Below are 22,573 nucleotides of genomic sequence, written 5' to 3'. Positions count from 1 at the left end.
TTCTTTTAATCCTCCATTTCTCTGAGGTTTACCGACAATCCTTCCTTTTTACGGTCCGTTTTTGTACCACTTTGTGCCAGTAGATGGCGTAGTTGGGCCAATTTAGAAGGGTTTTAGCTAACTATGTTACATATGACTGGTGTATAACCAGCGGTAAAAATGTTAGGATATTATGTTCTTTTAGAATAGGAAAAGGTGGAAGACAAAGGATGTGATCTGTCTTCTGTTTTTTTGGAGAACAAATAAATTGGCATCAAAGGCAAACTGGACTTTTCAGGGTTTATTTCACCTGTCAAAACAAACTATTTTTGATAGGAAAACATTACTACACTGCATTAACTTTTCTTTAAAAAACAGAAACTCTGTTTCAAAGTGTGGATGGTGTAGCAGGCTGATTTGATTTGCTGAATGACTCTTACACACCAGCCCCTAATTGGTTCTCGCAGACAGAAAGACAATTCCATACAATTTTAACATAAGGAGCCATTATGTTAAAAACAAAAAACTGTTTGAAATAGTCAGTTTCATAACTCCTTTTATCCACATACTGTTTCCTTGTAAAAAAAAACGGTTTGTGGGTCTTCAATATTATCATTATTACATGTCCGTTGCTTCACAAAGAAGACAAGTCTTCATCTCTCAATTATACTGTTCTTGGTTTATCTGGTCAATCCCTTTTCTCAAATAGACAAGTTGGAAAAACTGGGTTTCCTTTCCTCAACAGAATATGATTTTATGTTAATGTCTCAAGGTCATTGGGTCATCAGACAATTGTGTAATAGGTTGTTCATTCGATCATTCGTATGGATTCCACTTCGCATAGAAAAGTGTGAAATGCTTTATCCTCCAAACACTGCTGATGAGGAACAGTACTTCGAATCCTGCTGACCATGATGCGCTTCCAAATGCCACCGTGATGGGATCCGGCAAGTGGGTTGAAAAACAGTTATTTTCTGTGCCAATTTTATTGTGATCTAATGAAGCTAACGCTTCTCTCAGCTCCCTTTCAGCTCCCACAAAGTTCCATTGTCACATCGAATCATAGAAACTTCCCGAGTCTTCTCGCGGGAAGTCCGTTCTCGCCGCCTTTATATACATATCTATGGTCTTAGGTATTGAGAAAGGGCCCCGGCCTCTACGGACGGAACGGGACAGGCGAGTCGCAGCCGAAGTGACGTATGTCAGCACGTCACAGGAAGTCGCTTCACGGTGGGATTTGACGGAAGATGCTGAATAAACGGGAGCTGCCGGTGAGTTACTGAACACTATATTTAAACTTATTTTAGATTATTGTTCACGAAACAAGCACATCCATGTCTTTGAATCCTTCTGGATAACGGGTGTGTTCAATTCATGGTGGCTCACCTCCCGGTGAGCGGGGCTACTGTCAGCCACCGACACGGTGGTGGTGGTTGACCGAGATGACGACTCTGTATGTCTCAACTGACGATGTTAGCTAGCAAGCTAACACGAACCTGCACTGTGTGTGTGTGTGTGTGTGTGTGTGTGTGTGTGTACGTTGCTAATGAACCAAATTAAGACACATCCTGCTGTGACGGATCTCAAATATAGCGACGCTCGTCTCTACCTTCGTGTTCTGTTTATTTAACGTCTAAGGTGGAGTTGGACGACATAAAGCGTTCAGGTGGAGTCGGAGGACGAGTCCGTTAGCTTCATGCTAGCTCAGTTAGCGGAGCTGCTCTCTGTTCTACAGGCTGCTGTCAGTTGTTGAAAGTAGGTGAGAAATACCTGAGAACCTGTTTGTCCCGCCGCTCAGGGGGCGGAGCCTGTGTTCTGTCACACCTCAGGGGCCCGTTCGGTCCATGGGCAGGGTACACATGCTGATTATTACCATTATTCTAACCATAGATACTTGTGTTTTACTATTAAATGCCACAAGTCAATAAGCCGCAAATGAAGAGGGCTCTCTTTGAAAAATCTTTGATTTGAATTCAATAATACAATCTGTCACTATCAGATCTCTTATGGTGGTCTGGATGATAACGGGGCCCGGTTCCTCGTACGGGGTTAACTGAGTTAGCCGGATAATTTTCAGGATGAGATGATGTAGTTCAGGCTTTTTGGTTCCCCGAAGCAGGTTTGTCTAAATCACCATAGCAACACATGGAAACACTTGAACCTGCTCCGGCGCAGCTTCATCTGAGCTGCTGGATCAGTTCATCTCTCCTCATTGATGAAGGAGCGACATCAGTTAGATTAACGTTGCAATGCAGAAAACATCTGGAAAGCCGCTGCATGTCGTGCACTTCGTAAAGTTCTGTTGGTTTATTTGGCGCTTAATAAACTTCTGGATGTTCCACATTCCACTGCTTCAATTGATCAAATGTCTGATGATGAACAATGGACACACATAATCAAACTCCTAGTTCTATATGGTCATCTACATACATGTCATACACAAGCTGATACAGTACACAGTGTTTCCCACACATAGACTAATTTGTGGCGGTGCGCCACAGATTCAACACCGGCCGCCACACATTGTGTTTGGTGTTTTTTTTAATTTTTTTTTTAACTATTTAAATCACGCAGCGTATTCGTTCAGCTGCATTTCCTTTCCCTGCTCTCCCTCCGTGTGTCACTCACACACACACAGCCCCTCCCCTCCGTGCACACCGCGTCTGTCTCGCGTGTCATAAAAACGAGATCATACATGGAAGCGTGGCCTAGCCTGTTTGGTGCAGAGAAGACGGCTGGTGAAAGTTCAGGAAAGGTTGGTTATTCCAGTTCCGTGTTCAGCCCCCACACGTGGAAAGTTGGGTCTGTGGGAAACACTGGCACATATATCCTATTAATTCGTATCAATTAGACTCTTTAGGCTTGTTTTCATCTCCATACTGTGAAAGAGTTGAGATCATTATTCTCATTGGATGATGATCATCATGAAGCCTCCTGCAAGCAGACACATTTAAAGAAATATAATCTGATTTGATTACACCAATGCTTAAGCATTTAACGTTAACTTGTGTGTGATCAGGCTTATAGCCTCGCATGGGGGGGCAGTGTCAGTTTTTGCCATGATTATATGATTCATTTTGTATAGCACAATATCGCAAATTTGACTCCGAGCGTCTTTTTTCAAAGACGCTCTTCCTTTAAGTTTATTTGCTGTTAAACTGTTAAAAAATCCTGGTTTCTGTGATCGACTCTTCCGCCTTCAGACGTAAGACGATTATCCTGATGATTGACATCTGGTTCAAACTAACGAGACGTTTGAGCGCCGATCCGCCTTCGAGGAACCGAGATAGTCTGATGTCAATCATCTCGGTAATCTGAGCTGGGTAACGGGACATTTGATGGACTTAGTTGAACCACGTACGAGGAACAGGGTCCTGATCTCTTAAGGTGGTCTGAATGATGGATAACAGATCTCTTAAGGTGGTCTAGATCAGTGGTTCTCAATTGGTGGGTTGCAGTTCTGGGTCCCGGGTCTGTCTGCCCTGTCTGTAGCTGAGAAGGACTACGGCACTGCACGTGGGGTGGGCCACCTCTGCATGCTTTGGGGGGGTGGGGGCCTCACGGCAGCACTCGTGGAAGACTGAGAACAACACCTGCCTCACAAGTTATCAAAAACTCTCCAATTGCACCAGAAAACATTGCTACATTTTTCACCGGTTGCTTCTTTTTTGTTTGAAAGGGTATCGACAGGTGGCGTGAGCCAGGTTACATCCAACCATCCTGGTGTGGAGGGAGGGGGGCGGGGGCTCTGGGTTTTTAGGTTAATTAAATTGAATAGCCTTCTGATATATAATTCAGTGAATGATTATTTATTAAATAACTATTTTGAATGGAGGCTAATGTTAGAATAAATGTACTGATGGAGGAAAGCCCCTCCCAGTTGTTGTGCAGCAGCATGATGAGCAAGAGCAGTAAAAAGCCTCCTTCCATCCAGCACCACCTCTCTGAGTGAGGCTCCCCAGCTCTGGTTCTGAGGACTAACCAGAGGAACTCACTAGACATTGAGAGGACCTCATGTAGAAGAACTCGGGAGCCAAACGCATCCCCAGTTCTCCCACAATTCATTCTTCTTACATCATTGGAGTCTTTTTTTTTTTTAAACCACTTCTCAGTCATTTTTATTTCATGTGTGTGCATGAAACGCTGTTGAGTCGCTTATAAAAAGCTGAAGTTACTGAATTGTTGTGTGACCTTGTGTCCTTAAGCTTATTATTCCATCCATCCATCCATCTGCAAACCACTTATCCGGGTCGCGGGGGGGCTGGAGTCCATCCCAGCCAACTTCTGGCGATAGACGGGTTCATCCTGGACGGGTCACCAGCCAATCACAGGGCTACACAGAGACACACAACCATTCACACTCACACACCTACGGGCAAGTTAGAGTCCCCAATCAACCTGATCACCAGAGCATGTCTCTGGACTGTGGGAGGAACCCGGAGAACCCGGAGAGAACCACACAGACACGGGGAGAACATGCAGACTGCACACAGAAAGGCCTCTGGGCGGAGTGGAACCAGGACCTTCTTGCTGTGAGACCGTGCTGACCACCGTGCCGCCACTTAAGCATTATTGTTGGTTTTAATTCAAATGCAGCTCATTGAATGTCAGATGAGCATCGTCTGTTTGGTTTAGCGGACTCCTGTCAAACAAACAATTGACTTCACTGAAACCACTGACTGGTTTAGGGCCAAAGTACATTTCTGATCTGCTGATACGTCATGATCTGCCACGAACCCTCAGGTCGTCTGGGACGGGTCTACTTTCTGCTCCCGTCCGAGCTAAACATGGAGAAGCAGCTTTCAGTTTGTCTGCTCCACATCTGGAACAAAGTCCCAGAAAGCTGCAGGTCTGCTGAGTACCTCAGCTCCTTTAAATCCAGATTAAAGACTTTTCTGTTTGCTGCTTTTTAATGTCTGATACATGGAAACATGTTCTTAACTGATATGAATCTCCTTGCTTTGTTTGTTTTTAGTGGTTTTATGTGAAGCACTTTGAATTGCCTTGTTGAAATGTGCTATACAAATAAAATTGCCTTGCCATTCATCCTCCCGTCCCCACCTCCTCCACCTGTCGCCACGTCCTCTACCCATCCTCCTCCACCTGTCGTCCTCTACCCATCCTCCTCCACCTGTCGTCTTCTACCCGTCCTCCTCCACCTGTCGTCCTCTACCCGTCCTCCTCCACCTGTCGTCCTCTACCCGTCCTCCTCCACCTGTCGTCCTCTACCCGTCCTCCTCCACCTGTCGTCACGTCCTCTACCCATCCTCCTCTACCTGTCGTCCTCTATTCGTCCTCCTCCACCTGTCGTCCTCTATTCATCCTCCTCCACCTGTCGTCCTCTACCCGTCCTCCTCCACCTGTCGTCCTCTACCCGTCCTCCTCCACCTGTCGTCCTCTATTCATCCTCCTCCACCTGTCGTCCTCTACCCATCCTCCTCCACCTGTCGTCCTCTACCCGTCCTCCTCCACCTGTCGTCCTCTACCCGTCCTCCTCCACCTGTCGTCCTCTACCCGTCCTCCTCCACCTGTCGTCACGTCCTCTATTCATCCTCCTCCACCTGTCGTCACGTCCTCTATTCATCCTCCTCCACCTGTCGTCCTCTACCCATCCTCCTCCACCTGTCGTCCTCTACCCGTCCTCCTCCACCTGTCGTCCTCTACCCGTCCTCCTCCACCTGTCGTCACGTCCTCTATTCATCCTCCTCCACCTGTCGTCACGTCCTCTACCCATCCTCCTCCACCTGTCGTCCTCTACCCGTCCTCCTCCACCTGTCGTCCTCTATTCATCCTCCTCCACCTGTCGTCCTCTACCCATCCTCCTCCACCTGTCGTCCTCTACCCGTCCTCCTCCACCTGTCGTCCTCTACCCGTCCTCCTCCACCTGTCGTCACGTCCTCTATTCATCCTCCTCCACCTGTCGTCACGTCCTCTACCCATCCTCCTCCACCTGTCGTCCTCTACCCGTCCTCCTCCACCTGTCGTCCTCTATTCGTCCTCCCCCACCTGTCGTCACGTCCTCTACCCGTCCTCCCCCACCTGTCGTCACGTCCTCTACCCGTCCTCCCCCACCTGTCGTCACGTCCTCTACCCGTCCTCCCCCACCTGTCGTCACGTCCTCTATCCGTCCTCCCCCACCTGTCGTCACGTCCTCTATTCATCCTCCTGTCTCCACCCCCTCCACCCGTTAGTAAAGATTGTCTCTGTGTTGCAGCTTTCCCAGAGACCGTTCAGTGAAGATGAGACCATGGTCCCGGTACTGACCTCAAAGAAAGCCAGCGAGCTTCCCGTCCACGAAGTCCTGTGTGTGCTGCAGGTATGTGTCCCTTGTTGTGTCAATCGACATGCGTTGCTATAGCGACCCCAGCCAGTGATGGAAGAGGGACATATCTTTAGTTTCATTGAGAGTTTTTAATTCTATACGATAATGAACCTGATGGTTGCTGTCACGTGGTCCTCAAGGACTCTCTAGGGAAGAAGTCTTGTGATAGTAAATGCCGTTCCTCTCATGGTTGTGACCAGGCCGACCTGCAGGTGGGTCTGAACCAGGAGGAGGTGAGCAGGAGGAGAGCCTACCACGGCTGGAATGAGTTCGACATCAGTGAGGAGGAGCCTCTATGGAAGAAATACATCTCCCAGGTAACCGTTCTTCTTCTCAGGGGTCCTTCACTCACTGTCAGCCATGTGGTCCAAGGGGTGTGTCCATGGTCCATGTGGGACGTTGAGTATCGGTGTGTTCACACAATACTGACTCGCATGAATGAGGACTTTGAGAGACGCCTTGGTGAACTAGACTGTTCTCATTCCATCATAACAAAAGACCTGAACACACCATGAGTCTATGCCTGAGGGACGGTGTCTCTGACTGACGTCATGTAGCAGGTGGTTACAATGGCGATGACTAACTCTGCCCCCCCCCCCTCCCCCACACACAGTTCAAAGACCCTCTCATCCTGCTGCTGCTGGCCTCGGCCGTCATCAGCGTCCTCATGCACCAGTTTGATGACGCCATCAGCATCACTGTGGTAATAAAGTAATAAAGCATGGTTTTATTTTAGGGCATATAAGAGCAACACCTTACTAGAGAACATTATTAAATTAATGCTGTCCACATGGTGGAGCTCCAGGGACAAGAGACTGAGACCAGATTAACCAGTGTGCTCTTCTGTCTGTCTCTGTGTCCCTAACTGTCATTTGGCTTTTCTTTCTGTCCCCTGACAGGCCATCATCATAGTGGTGACAGTAGCTTTTGTCCAGGTGGGTCCTGTTTATAGTAAATAAAGTCCTGTTTATTTGTGTGGCCACCAACTGTGTGTGTGTGTGTGTGTGTGTGTAGGAGTATCGTTCAGAGAAGTCTCTGGAGGAGTTGGGGAAGTTGGTTCCTCCAGAATGTCACTGGTGAGACTTTTTCTTCATTAAATATAAAGTTGTCAGAAAAGTGTGTGTGTGTGTGTGTGTGTGTGTGTGTGTGTGTGTGTGTGTGTGTGTGTGTGTGTGTGTGTGTGTGTGTGTGTGTGTGTGTAAATACTAATCTGTGTGTCAGTTTGAGAGACGGCCACCTGCAGCACCTGCTGGCCAGAGACTTGGTTCCCGGAGACACCGTCTGTCTGTCTGTGGGGGAGAGGGTCCCAGCGGACCTCCGTCTGGTGGAGGTACGTACACACACACACACACAGAGGGTCCCAGCTGGTTTGGATACATCTGTCACTCCGTAGACCAGGGGTGCCCAAACTACGGCCCACGGGCCATTTTTAATTGGCCCGTATCAAAGTCTATGAAGATAATGGACTATGGCCACTGTATCTGAAACTTCACCACAGTGAATTCCAAGCGTTGCTCTCTGATGTCGGTGCTGAATACGGGTCCTACTCCACATCCTGAGGCGCGCTGTTCTCCGTCGCGGCTCCGCGCTGCAGCGGTTTTATTCCCTGAGATCAAATATCGACACGTTTTTGAAAGAAAAGGGTAGCCGTCTCCATGAGATCACCTTTATGGTGGCAGACCTGGCGTGCCTAGTTGAACTCACTGATCATCTCCACACCCTGAACAAGAGACTACAAGGCAAAGAGCAGCTCCTACCATCTGAATGTGCACATGAACAACGCTGAACAAAAGCAGGCTGAGAACCAGAATGACCCACAGCATCTCTGTGACGTCCTTCACATCTCAACCACAAAACTCACCTGCCGGCTTTCCTTCAGACCAAAGCGCTAGATGAACAATGATTAACAATCCCAATCATTTATTTGTGTAATTGGCTTGAAATATCCACATCCCCTATTTCTCTTCTCTCCCAGGACAATGAAGGGGGATCAGCACCCTGAGAACCAATCTGAGGCTCACTGACAGAATGAGCTGCCAACCATTTTGTAAAAAATACAATGAAAATCTACTGATGGAGGCTTTTTTTCTTCAAACATCTTCAATTATCAAATATAATTTACCTGCATTCGATTTTGCCAATATTAGTAAATTAGAAGTGAGGCAGTATACCTCACATCTGGTGAGTGGCCCAGGCCCTCGGGGAAAAAGTTTGGACACCCCTGCCATAGACGGACATGGACAGTACATAGACCTGTCTGTCTGTCTGTACTGACGAGACCTGTCTGTCTGTTCTCCTTCTCTCAGGCCACAGACCTGTCTGTGGATGAATCCAGTCTTACAGGTGAGACGTCGCCCTGCTCCAAGTCTTCCGTCCACCAGCTGTCCTCCAACGGAGATATCACCTCCCGCACCAACGTGGCCTTCATGGGGACCCTGGTGCGCTGTGGGAGAGCCAAGGTACCTCCTGCTGCTTCTTCTCGTCCTACCGTTCCTCCTCTTTACCTTTTGTTCTACGCTTCCGCTTTCTCTTCCGCCTCTTGCTGGTTCTCCTCCTTTTGCTCCTGCTGCTCTCCACACGGATCCGGCCCCCCACAGGGTCCAGCTCGGCCCACCGGCTGACTTTGCCAAGTGTGAAAATAACAGAAAGACATAAATTGCATTCCTATAGAAGTAGCTGCTATTCCTAACCAGTCCACTGGGGATGTCACTCTGAGTGAGTGCATGTGTTCACCAAGGCAGTGCCAGTAGAACCCTTCTATTTAAAAAATAAATAAATAAATAAAAAAGACCCATCAGGCCACCTCGACCGCGGGAGCTAACAGAAAACTTATTATAAGTAATGCTTATTAGCGATCGGCTCTTAACTGACAAATTTATATTTCATTCAAAAGCAACCCTGGCTGACTCAACGGTGCAAGTCACCCGAGTAAGGTAACGACCAGGAATGTCTGACGGTTCCCTCGCTTACAACAGACAAGGGGCTCATTGTTCTATGGATTTGTTTTGCGCTCACCGCATGCAGCGTTATTGTTCTGTTGGTTACCACCAGCCTGTTGACCAGACCATCGCCTGTGATTTTACTGGTCAGGCCCACTGGATGAAAGTGGGCAGTATGTGGCCCCCTACCTAAAATGAGTTTGAAACACTTGCACTATATGGTCTGTTTCCACTGACCAGCATCAAGGGAGAAGATGTGTTACATCGTCAGGAGTAGAGTCTCCTTGTGAGTGACAGGAGGACCTGTGCTCTAAATACAGACAGAAGATCTCAAGTCAGATGGATTTCATGTCCGTGGTTTCTGTTCTCCTCAGGGCATCGTCATCGGGACCGGAGAGAACTCTGAGTTCGGGGAGGTTTTCAAGATGATGCAAGCAGAAGAGGTATAAGGGTCTTAATCTGGTGTCAATAGAGTTACAACAGCAGGAAAGGTCATTGTTCATATATGACAAAATCCAAAGGGCTGACACAGAGAAGGTGATCAGCTGTTGTACCTTTTATGTGAACGACGCTTCAAGACCAGAGAACAAGGAAGAATCGCTTGACTTCGTTGAAAGTGAGTTTCCCTATTTATCAAATTCAGACTCAGGACCCAGAGCAGACTCTCTATTTCTGGTCAAGCATTGTTCCACCTCCTGCAGGTACTTTGTAGAGTTACAGAGGAGACTCTGCAGGTACTTTATGTAGAGGTACAGAGGGGACGCTGCAGGTACTTTATGTAGAGTTACAGAGGGGACGCTGCAGGTACTTTATGTAGAGTTACAGAGGGGACGCTGCAGGTACTTTGTAGAGTTACAGAGGGGACGCTGCAGGTACTTTGTAGAGTTACAGAGGAGACGCTGCAGGTACTTTGTAGAGTTACAGAGGAGACGCTGCAGGTACTTTGTAGAGTTACAGAGGAGACGCTGCAGGTACTTTATGTAGAGCTACAGAGGGGACGCTGCAGGTACTTTATGTAGAGTTACAGAGGGGACGCTGCAGGTACTTTATGTAGAGTTACAGAGGGGACGCTGCAGGTACTTTATGTAGAGGTACAGAGGGGACGCTGCAGGTACTTTATGTAGAGGTACAGAGGGGACGCTGCAGGTACTTTATGTAGAGGTACAGAGGAGACGCTGCAGGTACTTTATGTAGAGGTACAGAGGGGACGCTGCAGGTACTTTATGTAGAGTTACAGAGGGGACGCTGCAGGTACTTTATGTAGAGGTACAGAGGGGACGCTGCAGGTACTTTATGTAGAGGTACAGAGGGGACGCTGCAGGTACTTTATGTAGAGGTACAGAGGGGACGCTGCAGGTACTTTATGTAGAGTTACAGAGGAGACGCTGCAGGTTCTTTATGTAGAGTTACAGAGGGGACGCTGCAGGTACTTTATGTAGAGGTACAGAGGGGACGCTGCAGGTACTTTATGTAGAGGTACAGAGGGGACGCTGCAGGTACTTTATGTAGAGGTACAGAGGAGACGCTGCAGGTACTTTATGTAGAGGTACAGAGGGGACGCTGCAGGTTCTTTATGTAGAGTTACAGAGGAGACGCTGCAGGTTCTTTATGTAGAGTTACAGAGGGGACGCTGCAGGTACTTTATGTAGAGGTACAGAGGAGACGCTGCAGGTACTTTATGTAGAGGTACAGAGGGGACGCTGCAGGTTCTTTATGTAGAGTTACAGAGGAGACGCTGCAGGTTCTTTATGTAGAGGTACAGAGGGGACGCTGCAGGTACTTTATGTAGAGGTACAGAGGGGACGCTGCAGGTACTTTATGTAGAGGTACAGAGGGGACGCTGCAGGTACTTTATGTAGAGGTACAGAGGGGACGCTGCAGGTACTTTATGTAGAGGTACAGAGGGGACGCTGCAGGTACTTTATGTAGAGGTACAGAGGGGACGCTGCAGGTACTTTATGTAGACGTACAGAGGGGACGCTGCAGGTACTTTATGTAGAGGTACAGAGGGGACGCTGCAGGTACTTTATGTAGACGTACAGAGGGGACGCTGCAGGTACTTTATGTAGACGTACAGAGGGGACGCTACAGGTACTTTATGTAGAGTTACAGAGGGGACGCTGCAGGTACTTTATGTAGAGTTACAGAGGGGACGCTGCAGGTACTTTATGTAGACGTACAGAGGGGACGCTACAGGTACTTTATGTAGAGCTACAGAGGGGACGCTGCAGGTACTTTATGTAGAGCTACAGAGGGGACGCTGCAGGTACTTTATGTAGAGTTACAGAGGGGACGCTGCAGGTACTTTATGTAGACGTACAGAGGGGACGCTGCAGGTACTTTATGTAGACGTACAGAGGGGACGCTGCAGGTACTTTATGTAGACGTACAGAGGGGACGCTGCAGGTACTTTATGTAGACGTACAGAGGGGACGCTGCAGGTACTTTATGTAGAGGTAAAGAGGGGACGCTACAGGAGATTACTGACCTGCGTCATTAATCCGTTCCCTGTTTGTTGATTTCAGGCTCCTAAAACTCCGTTACAGAAGAGCATGGACCTTCTGGGGAAGCAGCTCTCGCTTTACTCCTTCGGCATCATAGGTTTGTTGTTGTTGTTCAGTCATCTTCATCTGGCCCTCCTCTTCATCACCTCTCTGTGGTCACAGTGTGTGCTCTTGTCTCAGGGGTCATCATGCTGGTAGGATGGATGCAGGGGAAGAGGGTCCTGGACATGTTCACCATCGGAGTGAGGTAGCGGATATATTATGTTTCTGTCTGGCCATCGCCTCCTGAAATGTTATTGAAATAAAAGTTCTATTTCCATTAAAGTACAAACATTACCACGGGTTGTGTTTAATGATTTTTAATGAATGTGGACCCGGTTTATGATCTGGATCTCTTTAGAACCTCTACCCGCTGAGGTCTGATGGTGACTAGTTATGACACAGCCATTAACGGATTCTGGGGCCTGAAAATGTGCGTATAGCACGTCAAATGATACATAAACGGTAAACGCGCTTATTTTCTGCCCAGACGTTTACGTCCATCTCAGACTGTGGTGTCGTCGACACCAGAAGCTGCCATTGTCTTCTCTGTGGAACCGTTGGGTTTCTTAGGATTGAGAATTCAGGCTTCACAATCGTTTAACTGAGCCAAACCAGTAAGCACAGCGCCCCCTGTGGTGTCTATGGCTTAACCAATCAGATCTCAGGGCTGAGTTTCACCAAGAGAGAGGCATCCCCTGTTGGGGGTGAGGATCATCTTACATTAGTAATGGACCCAACTCCGCCTTTGGTTTCATGCCATGGTGGGAGCACCACCCGGTACTGATTATTGATCGGTGTCTCTCCCGTCCCCCAGCCTGGCGGTAGCTGCCATCCCGGAGGGTTTACCCATCGTGGTGACGGTGACGCTGGCGCTGGGTGTGATGCGCATGGTGAAGAAACGAGCAATCATCAAGAAGCTTCCCATCGTAGAGACTCTGGGTATGTGACTTGACGTGGTCTCATGTCCCCTCATCAATTTAACATCCTTCATTACAAGTATCCATTATACATGTGACTGCTACTTCCTGTGGTCTTCATCGTCATCTTCCTCAGGTTGCTGCAACGTGATCTGTTCAGACAAGACGGGAACTCTGACCAAGAACGAGATGACGGTCACTCAGCTGTTCACGTCGGATGGACTCCACGCAGAGGTGTGCTCATCTTCATCTTCATCACTCAAAGGCTGTGATTGCAATAATTATAATATGTTATGAGGTGAAGAGGAAACTACAGTTGTACACAATTTTGAAACCCGTTTTACTACAATCAATATTTCAATTGTGGAGACATGAACTAAACTGCGGAACAGGAGACCTTGTCTGTGCTCCCAAAGGCACAATACTGTTGACAGGAAGTAGAAGTCTGTGTTGTGGGTTGCAGGGACAGACTGGGGGACAAAAGGGTCTGATTGCATTGCATTTATAACCCATGGCTTTTTACATTTTTGCCCGGGGAGCAGTTAGGGGTAAAAAACCCACACGCTTAACATTGTTTTGGATGATTACAAAGAAAATACTTTAAAAAAAATATTTTTTTTTATAACATTTGGATCCACCAATTTTCCTGATGGACACATGGAATAAAATGCTGCTGGCTATTGTAACCGTGCAGGTTTAGTTTTCTAGATGAATATGCTTCTCTCTGGGCTAGAGATGGTTACACGTAGAACTACAGAGCCTTAAGGAAGGAAGGTCAGCAGAGAAACCATTTTTGGATGTAGGATCTTCCTCCAGACGTCTCTTCTTTTTCTCCCTGAGATTTTTGGTTCCACTTTTAAAGGTACTGTAAAGACGTTTTGCTTTTGTCTGGCGCTCTAAAGCGGCTTCGTCTGCGAGCGAGCGAGGCAGGTGTTGAGTAGAGCGCCGTGGGGTCAAACTGCCCTAAACATCAAGATAGCAACATTCAGTAAATACCCCTCCATGTGCCCCTGTGAGCGCGCCTCCTCCTCCAGGAGGGAAGTTGAGATTAAATGAGGAAGGAAAGAGTGAAACCATGAGTGTTAACACACATCGCGAGGAGTAGTGTAAATATCTGTCCCGATGGTGTCTCACAGGTGACGGGCGTAGGCTACAACGGATCAGGAGAAGTCCTGCTGGACGGAGACGTCGTCCACGGCTTCTCATGTCCATCCATCAGCAAGATCGTTGAGGTGAGTCTATGTGTACTAATGTGGTTAACGTCTACTCTCATTGATCTGCATGTGTGTGTCCTCAGGTTGGCTGTGTGTGTAACGACTCGCTCATCAGGAATCACAACGTGCTCGGCCGCCCCACGGAGGGAGCGCTCATCGCCCTCGCCATGAAGGTAGGCCTCTATTTGGCCTTCTTTGTCTCGTCCAGTATGTCCACCTAGGCTAGTTCTACAAAAAAGCCTTTTGATGTCACCAAAGTAGTATTGTATTCACACTTGGAGGGACACTCAAAGTATTCAGGGCGTGAGACCTGTCCAACCTAAACATCCAGCTGTGTTTTTTGTGTTCCAGATGGGTCTTGAGAGCCTGCAGCAGGAGTACATCCGTCTGGAGGAGCAACCTTTCAACTCGGAGCAGAAGTGGATGTCTGTTCGCTGTGTTCATCGCACGCTGCAGGTCACATGACCCTGAACGTTGTTGCGCTGTATTTCTGTTGACGTGAGATTCTTTATCAGTGATTGATTGTCTGCGTCTCCTCTCAGGATAAACCAGGATTGTTCTTTGTGAAAGGAGCTTACGAGCAGGTAATTGGCCTCTGCAGCTCGTACAACAGCAGAGGAAGTGCTCTGTCCCTGAGCCACCAGCAGAGGGAGCTGTACCAGCAGCAGATCAGCTACATGGGCTCCGCTGGTCTGAGAGGTAGTTCCACCCACAGAAACATTGGTACCGCGTTCATTCATTCCGACTGACTGTTTCTTATTATTCTTATTATTTTGAAAGTCTGTCACTCACTCTGAATACACATACAGACACATGAGGGGGGAGGATTTATCATTACTGGCTTGGGAGGGGCGTCAATACGCATCCCCAACAAAGAGCACATCTCTTCCCGACAATTGAACCACTACAACAAGCGTCTCTTTAGTATGTCTTTATTGCTCAGTGACCAATGCACACTGATGAACAGCGTTTGCCAGAGAGGCTGACTTCCATCTGCTGTCCCGCCCACATGATTTTTAAGGCAGCCTAAAATGAAAACGTAATTAAAATCCCCAGACAAACGGACACGACGCACACACAGCAAAGAAGTGTAAATATTGTAACTGTACTCAGGTAAGCAGCACGCTGCTCCCCCCTCACGTGTCTCCCACCATCCGAAGGCAAAAAGTCAGCCAACTTGACCCCACTGTTTATCACGTACATGGGTTTTCCATCTGTATGAATGTTTTATGTGATTTCTAGAGCTGCTTTTGACATTTTATTATACAATTTATAAAATGTTGACTTTTCTTTTCTGTGTAATATTGATATTTGTTTTCAACATAAACTGATGTTCCACATGGTAGCGCTGACACGGGGTTCCGCTTTATGCCCACTGAGCGACATAAAGTATATTTATTACACCTTCTATCATGGATTTGCCATTTCCAGAGGAAAAAACCTTTATGGTCTAAAAGGTTGTTTGCATAAATCAAATGAATGATTCAATTTTGCAATTAATTGAAAAAAAAAAATCATGTGAGGAGGAAATTGTGGTCCGGAACTAATTAATACACATGAGTAAGTGTGTGTGTGTGTGTGTGTTTTTACACACAGTCAGCTCATTGGTCTGTGTCCTCCTGTAGTTCTGGCTTTTGCCTCCGGCTCTCAGATGGGGAACTTGACATTTGTGGGTCTGGTGGGCATCATCGACCCCCCGAGGTCAGGGGTCAAAGAAGCTGTGGCGATGCTCGTCAGCTCTGGAGTTGCCATCAAGATGATCACGGGAGACTCCCAGGAGACTGCCGTGTCCATCGGTGAGATCAGGAGAAGTTCTAGGACAGAAGCCATTAGGTACTCGTCATTCTCTAACAACCTGCTCCTGATATTGACCTCTGACCCTCTCTGCAGCCAGTCGTCTGGGTCTGTTCTCTAAAGGCTCTCAGTGTTTGTCTGGAGACGAGGTGGACCGCCTGGACCTGCAGCAGCTGTCTGACATCGTCACCCGAGTGAGTCTTTATTATAAGAGGAGGCTCTCCTAACATGTCTGTGGTTGGATTGATGTTAAACATCATGAGTTGTCTCGTGTCTCCACAGATTGCTGTATTTTATCGAGCGAGTCCTCGCCACAAGCTGAAGATCGTCAAGGTGAGCATGAGGAAGAACAACACCTGCAAACACTCCTTTTATCTGGCTGCCAAACACCTTCCACACCATGAGCTTTAGGGTTCGATGGTTAAATGATTAAACAAGGTCATTTGGGGTTGAAGGATTAGATGATGAGGATATATGGAGCCGAGATACAGCAGGTCTGACTCCTGACTCTTCAGTCCCTCCAGAACATCGGCGCTGTGGTGGCCATGACGGGCGACGGGGTGAATGACGCCGTGGCCTTGAAGGCCGCTGACATTGGCGTGGCGATGGGCCAGACGGGCACTGATGTCTGCAAGGAGGCGGCCGACATGATACTGGTGGACGACGACTTCCAGACCATCATGTGAGTCGGTCCTGACTCCCAGCTGTTCGGGGGGGTGGACGTCACTCACTATGAGTCCTTTCTAGAAGGTTTTATCTCTCTTCAGAGACACGTGACTCCTTCACTAACTAATTGAACAGAATTAGGTCAGCAGGTCGTTACTTTGCTGAATCCGACTGGACTCGACTTGCTCTGTTTCCAGGTCCGCCATCGAGGAAGGAAAAGGAATCTACAACAACATCAAAAACTTTGTGCGCTTCCAACTGAGCACGTGAGTGACAAATTCATTCATCGAGTCGTGACCCAAATGTGAGCTATTAACTATAAAGGTGGCGACGGGAGCCCACCCCCTCTATTTGAATGAAGTTTTAAATAGAATTGTGCTGTGCAGGAGCATCGCGGCTCTGACACTCATCTCCTTGGCAACGCTGATGAACTTCCCCAACCCGCTGAATGCCATGCAGATCCTGTGGATCAACATCATCATGGACGGCCCCCCAGCTCAGAGGTACAGGTGGAGGGTTAAGGAGTCTATGCCCGTTAGCTGCTAGCCGCCAGCTAGCGTTACGTGGAGGCAACAGAAATGCTCAGAACGTTCCTATCCATTGTTTGATGATGTAATCTGTTCCTGGATAAAAGGTGAATATAAAATGAGAACGTGAGCTGCATCTATAGAAATGTGTTTCATGGTTTGAGTAAGTAAGGAGCCACACATTCCCTCCAGAGGACTCAGCTGCTTTGTGCTTGTCAGTCTGGGCGTAGAGCCGGTGGACCGTGATGTCATCAGGCAGCCCCCCCGTGATGTCAGAGACAGCATCATCACCCGCAGCCTGCTGGTCAAAGTGCTGGTGTCGGCATTCGTCATCGTGTGTGGGACATTGTTCGTCTTCTGGAGAGAGGTGCCTCATGAAATTAGGACTAGGGATGGATCGAGAGCTTCTCTAAGCGGATAAACGTTGTACTGATTGATTACTGCGCTTGTGGTTGGCTTTCAGCTGCAGGACAATGTGATCACTCCTCGAGACACCACCATGACCTTCACCTGCTTTGTCTTCTTCGACATGTTCAACGCCCTGAGCTCTCGATCGCAGGTAGCTGCTCTAATCCACTTCCTCACACTGGATTTGCTCCTGCAAAACTTTGGTTACACATGTAGGAAATTACACGGTGCTTGGTCCTGATCTCTGGTTCTGGTCCTCCTCAGACCCGCATGGTCCATGAACTGGGCCTGTGCAGTAACAGGACCTTCTGCTACGCGGTCCTGGCCTCCATCATGGGTCAGCTGCTGGTCATCTACTTCCCTCCTCTGCAGAAAGTCTTCCAGACAGAGAGCCTCAGCCTCTTTGGTGAGTTCCAGGAGAAGGTAGAGGTACTAGTACTGTAGTGTGTGTGTGTCCATATATAAAAGGTTCCTGGTGCTTCTCAGACCTGCTGTTCCTGGTGACTCTGACCTCCTCGGTGTGTCTGGTGTCTGAGGCCATAAAGACGGTGGAGAGGTGGAGAGCAGCAGAGAGGACTCTTCCCTCCGACTGCTTCCACGAGGTATGACCCCTCAGCCCCGCGCCCCCCACCATCAAAGCACTCTGAGGATGAGTTTTACGCTTCAATAAGACTGAGGTCTTCTGGAGAAACTCTGGGCTGTGACCGGAGGAGCCACCCAGCCTCACCTGGAGGATCTGACCTAGGATCTGCTGAGAGTAGATCCGGACTGTCTACAGAAACCACCTCACCTCCAAATCTGCTCCTCTTGTTCAGCACCAGCACTCTGAAGAAAAGCCTTCTTTTGTAATCTCCTGGTTAGAAGGTGTCGACCACTATTGTGCTCTGGGTTCCTCTGTAGAAGGTTTAGGGTGAGTGGAGATGGAACGGGACAAAGCGCTACTTCCTTTCTGCTGTAAACACGAAGCACTGAAATGTTCTTCCTGTGTTCACGTGAACATTGCTTTAACTTAGATGATATAAAAGTCTAAGAAAACATTCTAGTTCATTAAGAAACAACTGGCTACAAACTGCTTATTTGTGTTTAATGCAGTTTGTCTTATTTTACAATTTTAAAAGTATGTTTAACACTGATATTATTACGGTTAATATTAAGCTGGGCTTCTTTTAAGATTAGACTGACGGCTTCTGTACATTGATTGATTGATTGATACGTCATTTTGGAATTGATTTAGCTGTTTCACACATTTAAATTAAAGTTCTATATGTGGGTTTCTATGTCGCTACGTCCGGTTTCGGCGGCTTGTTTTCATTTCAGGGTTCACAATGATGTTTTGATTTATTGATTATCTTTTTATTGTCGCTCACTATGAGACGACATTGCCATTCCATCTGGGTTTACTAATCAATGATGCTAATGTTAGCTTTGTGAGCTAGTTCACCTCAATAGTACGAGTTCGCTCAGTTTGCTTTGGCAACTTTCGGTTGACATGTGATTATTGTTACTATTTAATTCTATAAGTGAAACAAAGAACTTGAGTAAATTATTTTATTTTCCTTTGGACCAAATGAACCTAACTACACGTGAGCTCCGTAGAAGGAATGTTCCGCTCTTTGTTTCTTGTTTGTTTCAATAAACCGATACTTTAGTGACCAAGTTCTCCCAACTTTATGAAGCTGAACCGGCCCTAAAAAATGGACCTGAAAAGCCTTAAATATAATCTGCTTCCACAGACCAGAAGGGGCTGGTGGATGGAGTTCCTGTCAGACCGGCCCCAAAAAATGATATTGGCTTGGAACCCTCCAAGGTAGTATTGTAGAAATGAACAGAAGATCCGATGGGGTGTGAACATCAGTAGTGTTGCATGCTGGGCATCGTTTCCCCGTAAATAACAAGATATATGGATGAATTCATTTTATTTTGTATGACCCAAAATCGCAAATTACAGTTTTGCCTCAGAGGGCTTTACAGTGAATGAAAGCCCTTCTGTGGGGAGAAGGTCAGAGGAGGATCCGTCTCCTGATGTAGAAGATGAACAATACATTCAAGTCATATGACCGAGATGATTCAAATAATTAAATGATCAACTTATTTAAATATGAAAATTATGGAATGTACGACGAACACGTTGGTAAAATAACAAGAAAAAACTAAAGGACCATCCCAGAATGTCCCGTGCTGATGGTCCGCTGAGACCAGAGGAGGTCAGTGCTTGGACTTGTTGCGTCCCCCTTTAGCTCTGTACCTCACCGACACCATCTCGCAGAGCCGCAGGTCCTCCTGAACCCTAATGGAGGATCTGGCTTCAGTCGCCTCGTCCTCGTTCAGGAGGAATAGGCGCTGCAGGTCGGGGGTCAGTTCGTCCAGAGGACGGCGCTGCAGAGGAGACGTCTTTTCTTGAGCCTCTAAAATCTTGTGGGTGTTCTGGCTCTGTAAAGTGTCTAAGGTCTCTGAGTTCTTCTGCGTCTTCTGGTTCTCTGAAGTCTCCTGAGTGTGAAACTGATTGACGACGTTCTGACAGGTTTTATAGAGTTTCTCAATCAGAGGCTTGTTCTCCACAGACACTTTTCTTCCAGATTTCATTCTGCGAACCAGCTGGTGGACCAAAGTCCCCTCAAACAACCTGGATGACATGAGGAACATCAGAGTACACTGTTGGTGGTACTTATCCTGAAAGTACCACCTGCTATTATATTGGTATTAGTCCAATTACTAGTGTGTGTGTGTGTGTGTGTGTGTGTGTGTGTGTGTGTGTGTGTGTGTGTGTGTGTGTGTGTCGGAGGCTCACCTAGCGATCTGGGGCTCAGGTAAGGGGAAGCCCAGCAGCTGGTTCAGCTGGATGCTGACCTCCAGGCAGCTCTGCCATTGGTTGAAGGAGTGAGACACGCCCACGTGCCGCCTCACACAGGTTGTGCTGCTCGTTCTTGCTGTTTTCATTCATACATGAATACGTTTGAGTGTTTGTGGTGCAGAAAATACATCATGTTTGCATTTATTAATAATAATTTGCTATCTACCTTCTCCGGGTCCCCCAGTACCCTCAGCACTGAGTCTCCCAGTGTTCCCAGCACTGAGTCCCAGCAGCAGGGCCCCTAGCAGCTCCTCTTCAGGAGGCGGCACGGCGCTCTGCAGCCAGTAGCAGGTGGCGGCCACTGGGAGGCGCAGAGGAGGGGGCAGGCGGCTCAGAGGCTCCTCGCTCACCTGCAGAGCCTCGAGCAGCACTTTCAGTCGCTTGGGGGGCTCCACCTGGGGGGGTCACATGGGTTATTGATCTCTTATTAGGTTACTAATGCTATTATGATTATTATATAGTCATGTCATTGTATTTTTGTGTAGTTGGGTGTCGGTGTTGTATTATTATCGTGTAGCTCCTCATTTTGGAACCAGCTTCCACTTCAGTCCAGGGGACTCGGTCAGCTCTTTTAAGATGAAGCTTAAAACGTTCCTCTTTGCTACCACTTATAGTTAGGGCTGGCTCAGGTTAGCCTTGTCTTCAGCATTGATGCCGCTTGTACTGTCATTTGGATCCATCACTTTGCCTGGAGTGATGTCACAACGGAACTTTGATCTCTCTATAAAACGTAAATCTAACTGATATCGCTCCTTCATCAATGATGAAGGGAGCTGCCCTTTTTCTGTTGGAGTGGTGAATTAATAAACCTGTGCTGGAGCATGATAATCAAAAGTTCTTTTCATGGGCTTAGTTGGGGGCTCGCTGTCTTGTCTTGATTTAAGAGTTAGGTAAGGAGCAGGCAGACACGAGTCTGACAGGATGGGGAGTCAGTTTATGTCCTGGCTGAGGAATGTAAGGTCTGCGGGTCAACTAGCAGATTTACCAGCCATAGGGGGGTTAGAGACACACCAACACGGACATTGGATGTGACCGGATCTTAGATGCGGGAGGTGGAAGGTCCTCCTCTACGCCAGTTTAGGGCCAATAGAAATCTTTCCTTCTCTGTCTTTCAAGGGTTATAAAACATGATGTTCTTGCTGATGTTAGTTGGTTGTTCTTCTGGCCTGTGTGCTGCCTGAACTGCTCCTGCCTTTGCAAACGCAGCGCTGATACTTGACCTGTGATCTGACAAATAAATTTCACAGAACGAGAGAAGTCGTTCGGCTGAATTTTTGATAACCCCGACCAGGCTCCAAATCTTGAACACGTATTCTTACAAGCAGGTTCAAGTTTTTCAATGTGTTGCTATGATGATTTTGCCAAACTCGCTTCGGGGAACCGAAGAGCCTGATCTACGTCATCTTATCCTGGAAATGATCCGGCTAACTCAGTTAGCCACGTACGAGGAACGGGGCCCTGACCTACTACTTTTTTGAATGATTTCTGTTAAAGGAATTGAATGTATTGTGCATCTTTTACATTGTTCATTCTGTACACATGACATCATTGTAGTCTGTCAAGGGGGCACATTACCCGCAAAAAGCATAGTGCCTTCTAACTAGAACCGGTGTGGATGGGAAGCAGACAGCTCTTATGCTGTGTGGTGCCTGTAAATAAAGTATTTAAATTGACATCGGTAATTGTACGAGGAGCACGGATTGAAGACACAGCGCACTGGACAGTGAATTTTGCTTATGGCAGAACACGCGTCCGAACATGTTCCTTCGCCGTGGTGGCTTTAACGCATACATTGTAAATGTGTGTCGGTATTGTTGTATTATTGTGTAGTTGCGTATCGGTGTATCATCGTGTACTAGTATTAGTGTGTCCTACCTGATGCAGTGAGGGGAGGACCAGCCCCCTGGAGCTCTTGGTGAAGGCCGTTCCGACCTGGATTAACTTCAGCTGGAGTCCCTCTCGGTCCCTCTCCTGCACCTCCTTCCCGTTGCCTAGCAACAGCCCGTACATCACCTGGCGGAGCGGCCTGGAGGCCAGGTGAGCGCTGGGCGAGTCACCACGGTCCACCGGGATGCGGAGGGACTTCCTCTTCAGCAGCAACACATCCAGGACCTCCGAGGACAGCCGGCCCTGGCTCAAAGGGAGCCGGGTCCATTGAGGGACGAGACCCCAGTCCTTCAGGAGAGAACTCCCGTTTATCATCAATAATCAATACAGGTTAAACAAATTCAGTCAATCGTCAACAGTGTGAGGGGGGGGGGGTGACTCACCTGTTCCTCCGGGGGAGGAGGAGGCGTCTCGTCGATGAAGAACCTGCTGAGGGAGCTGGAGGGGATCTGATACTCCTCCATCCCCAGGTGCAGGCCCCTCAGAAGCTCCGCCCTCCTGTCAACGCTCAGATCTTCCATCA

General features: G+C 47.8%; 2 protein-coding genes and 1 long non-coding RNA gene across 3 annotated transcripts in view; 2 read left to right on the top strand and 1 right to left on the bottom strand.

Moving 5' to 3' along the window:
- The first annotated feature begins 991 nt into the window (after positions 1–991).
- On the top strand, positions 992–18,964 carry atp2c1 (ATPase secretory pathway Ca2+ transporting 1). The gene is made up of 27 exons (XM_078094197.1): positions 992–1,250; positions 6,194–6,295; positions 6,502–6,618; positions 6,915–7,004; positions 7,201–7,236; positions 7,316–7,377; positions 7,523–7,631; positions 8,608–8,760; positions 9,615–9,683; positions 11,766–11,841; positions 11,925–11,991; positions 12,601–12,725; positions 12,840–12,937; positions 13,840–13,935; positions 14,001–14,090; positions 14,269–14,373; positions 14,460–14,616; positions 15,543–15,713; positions 15,808–15,905; positions 15,994–16,044; positions 16,227–16,393; positions 16,575–16,643; positions 16,764–16,880; positions 17,124–17,271; positions 17,368–17,463; positions 17,577–17,718; positions 17,799–18,964. The coding sequence occupies exons 1-27, from the start codon at positions 1,227–1,229 to the stop codon at positions 17,918–17,920; spliced, it is 2,757 nt and encodes a 918-aa protein (XP_077950323.1). The 5' UTR covers positions 992–1,226; the 3' UTR covers positions 17,921–18,964.
- LOC144389468 (uncharacterized) lies at positions 9,868–10,344 on the top strand. The gene is made up of 3 exons (XR_013453556.1): positions 9,868–9,989; positions 10,060–10,145; positions 10,247–10,344. It is a non-coding gene; the product is annotated as an uncharacterized LOC144389468 (long non-coding RNA).
- A 247-nt stretch (positions 18,965–19,211) lies between the features above and the next one.
- LOC120810453 (single-strand DNA endonuclease ASTE1-like) overlaps positions 19,212–22,573 on the bottom strand; it is a 7,480-nt gene continuing 4,118 nt past the window's right edge. Inside the window, exons 2-6 of the mRNA XM_040164979.2 lie at positions 22,434–22,573; positions 22,039–22,338; positions 20,330–20,558; positions 20,101–20,239; positions 19,212–19,935 (exon numbers count right to left, since the gene is read on the bottom strand). The exon at positions 22,434–22,573 is cut by the window's right edge and continues 678 nt beyond it. Coding sequence (XP_040020913.2) covers positions 19,518–19,935; positions 20,101–20,239; positions 20,330–20,558; positions 22,039–22,338; positions 22,434–22,573 — 1,226 coding nt within the window. The 3' untranslated portion in view covers positions 19,212–19,517. The remainder of the gene's footprint in view (positions 19,936–20,100; positions 20,240–20,329; positions 20,559–22,038; positions 22,339–22,433) is intronic.

This window comes from Gasterosteus aculeatus, chromosome 20, assembly GCF_964276395.1.
Source record: "Gasterosteus aculeatus chromosome 20, fGasAcu3.hap1.1, whole genome shotgun sequence".
Taxonomy (NCBI): Eukaryota; Metazoa; Chordata; class Actinopteri; order Perciformes; family Gasterosteidae; genus Gasterosteus; species Gasterosteus aculeatus.
This window is presented reverse-complemented; position numbering and strand designations above follow the sequence as displayed.

Excerpts from the sequence above, each read along its gene's own strand:
- atp2c1 (XM_078094197.1), top strand. The coding sequence starts at position 1,227 with ATGCTGAATAAACGGGAGCTGCCG. Across the intron at positions 6,296-6,501 it reads AAGTCCTGTGTGTGCTGCAG|GCCGACCTGCAGGTGGGTCT; the intron begins GTATGTGTCCCT and ends GGTTGTGACCAG. Across the intron at positions 12,938-13,839 it reads CGGATGGACTCCACGCAGAG|GTGACGGGCGTAGGCTACAA; the intron begins GTGTGCTCATCT and ends GGTGTCTCACAG.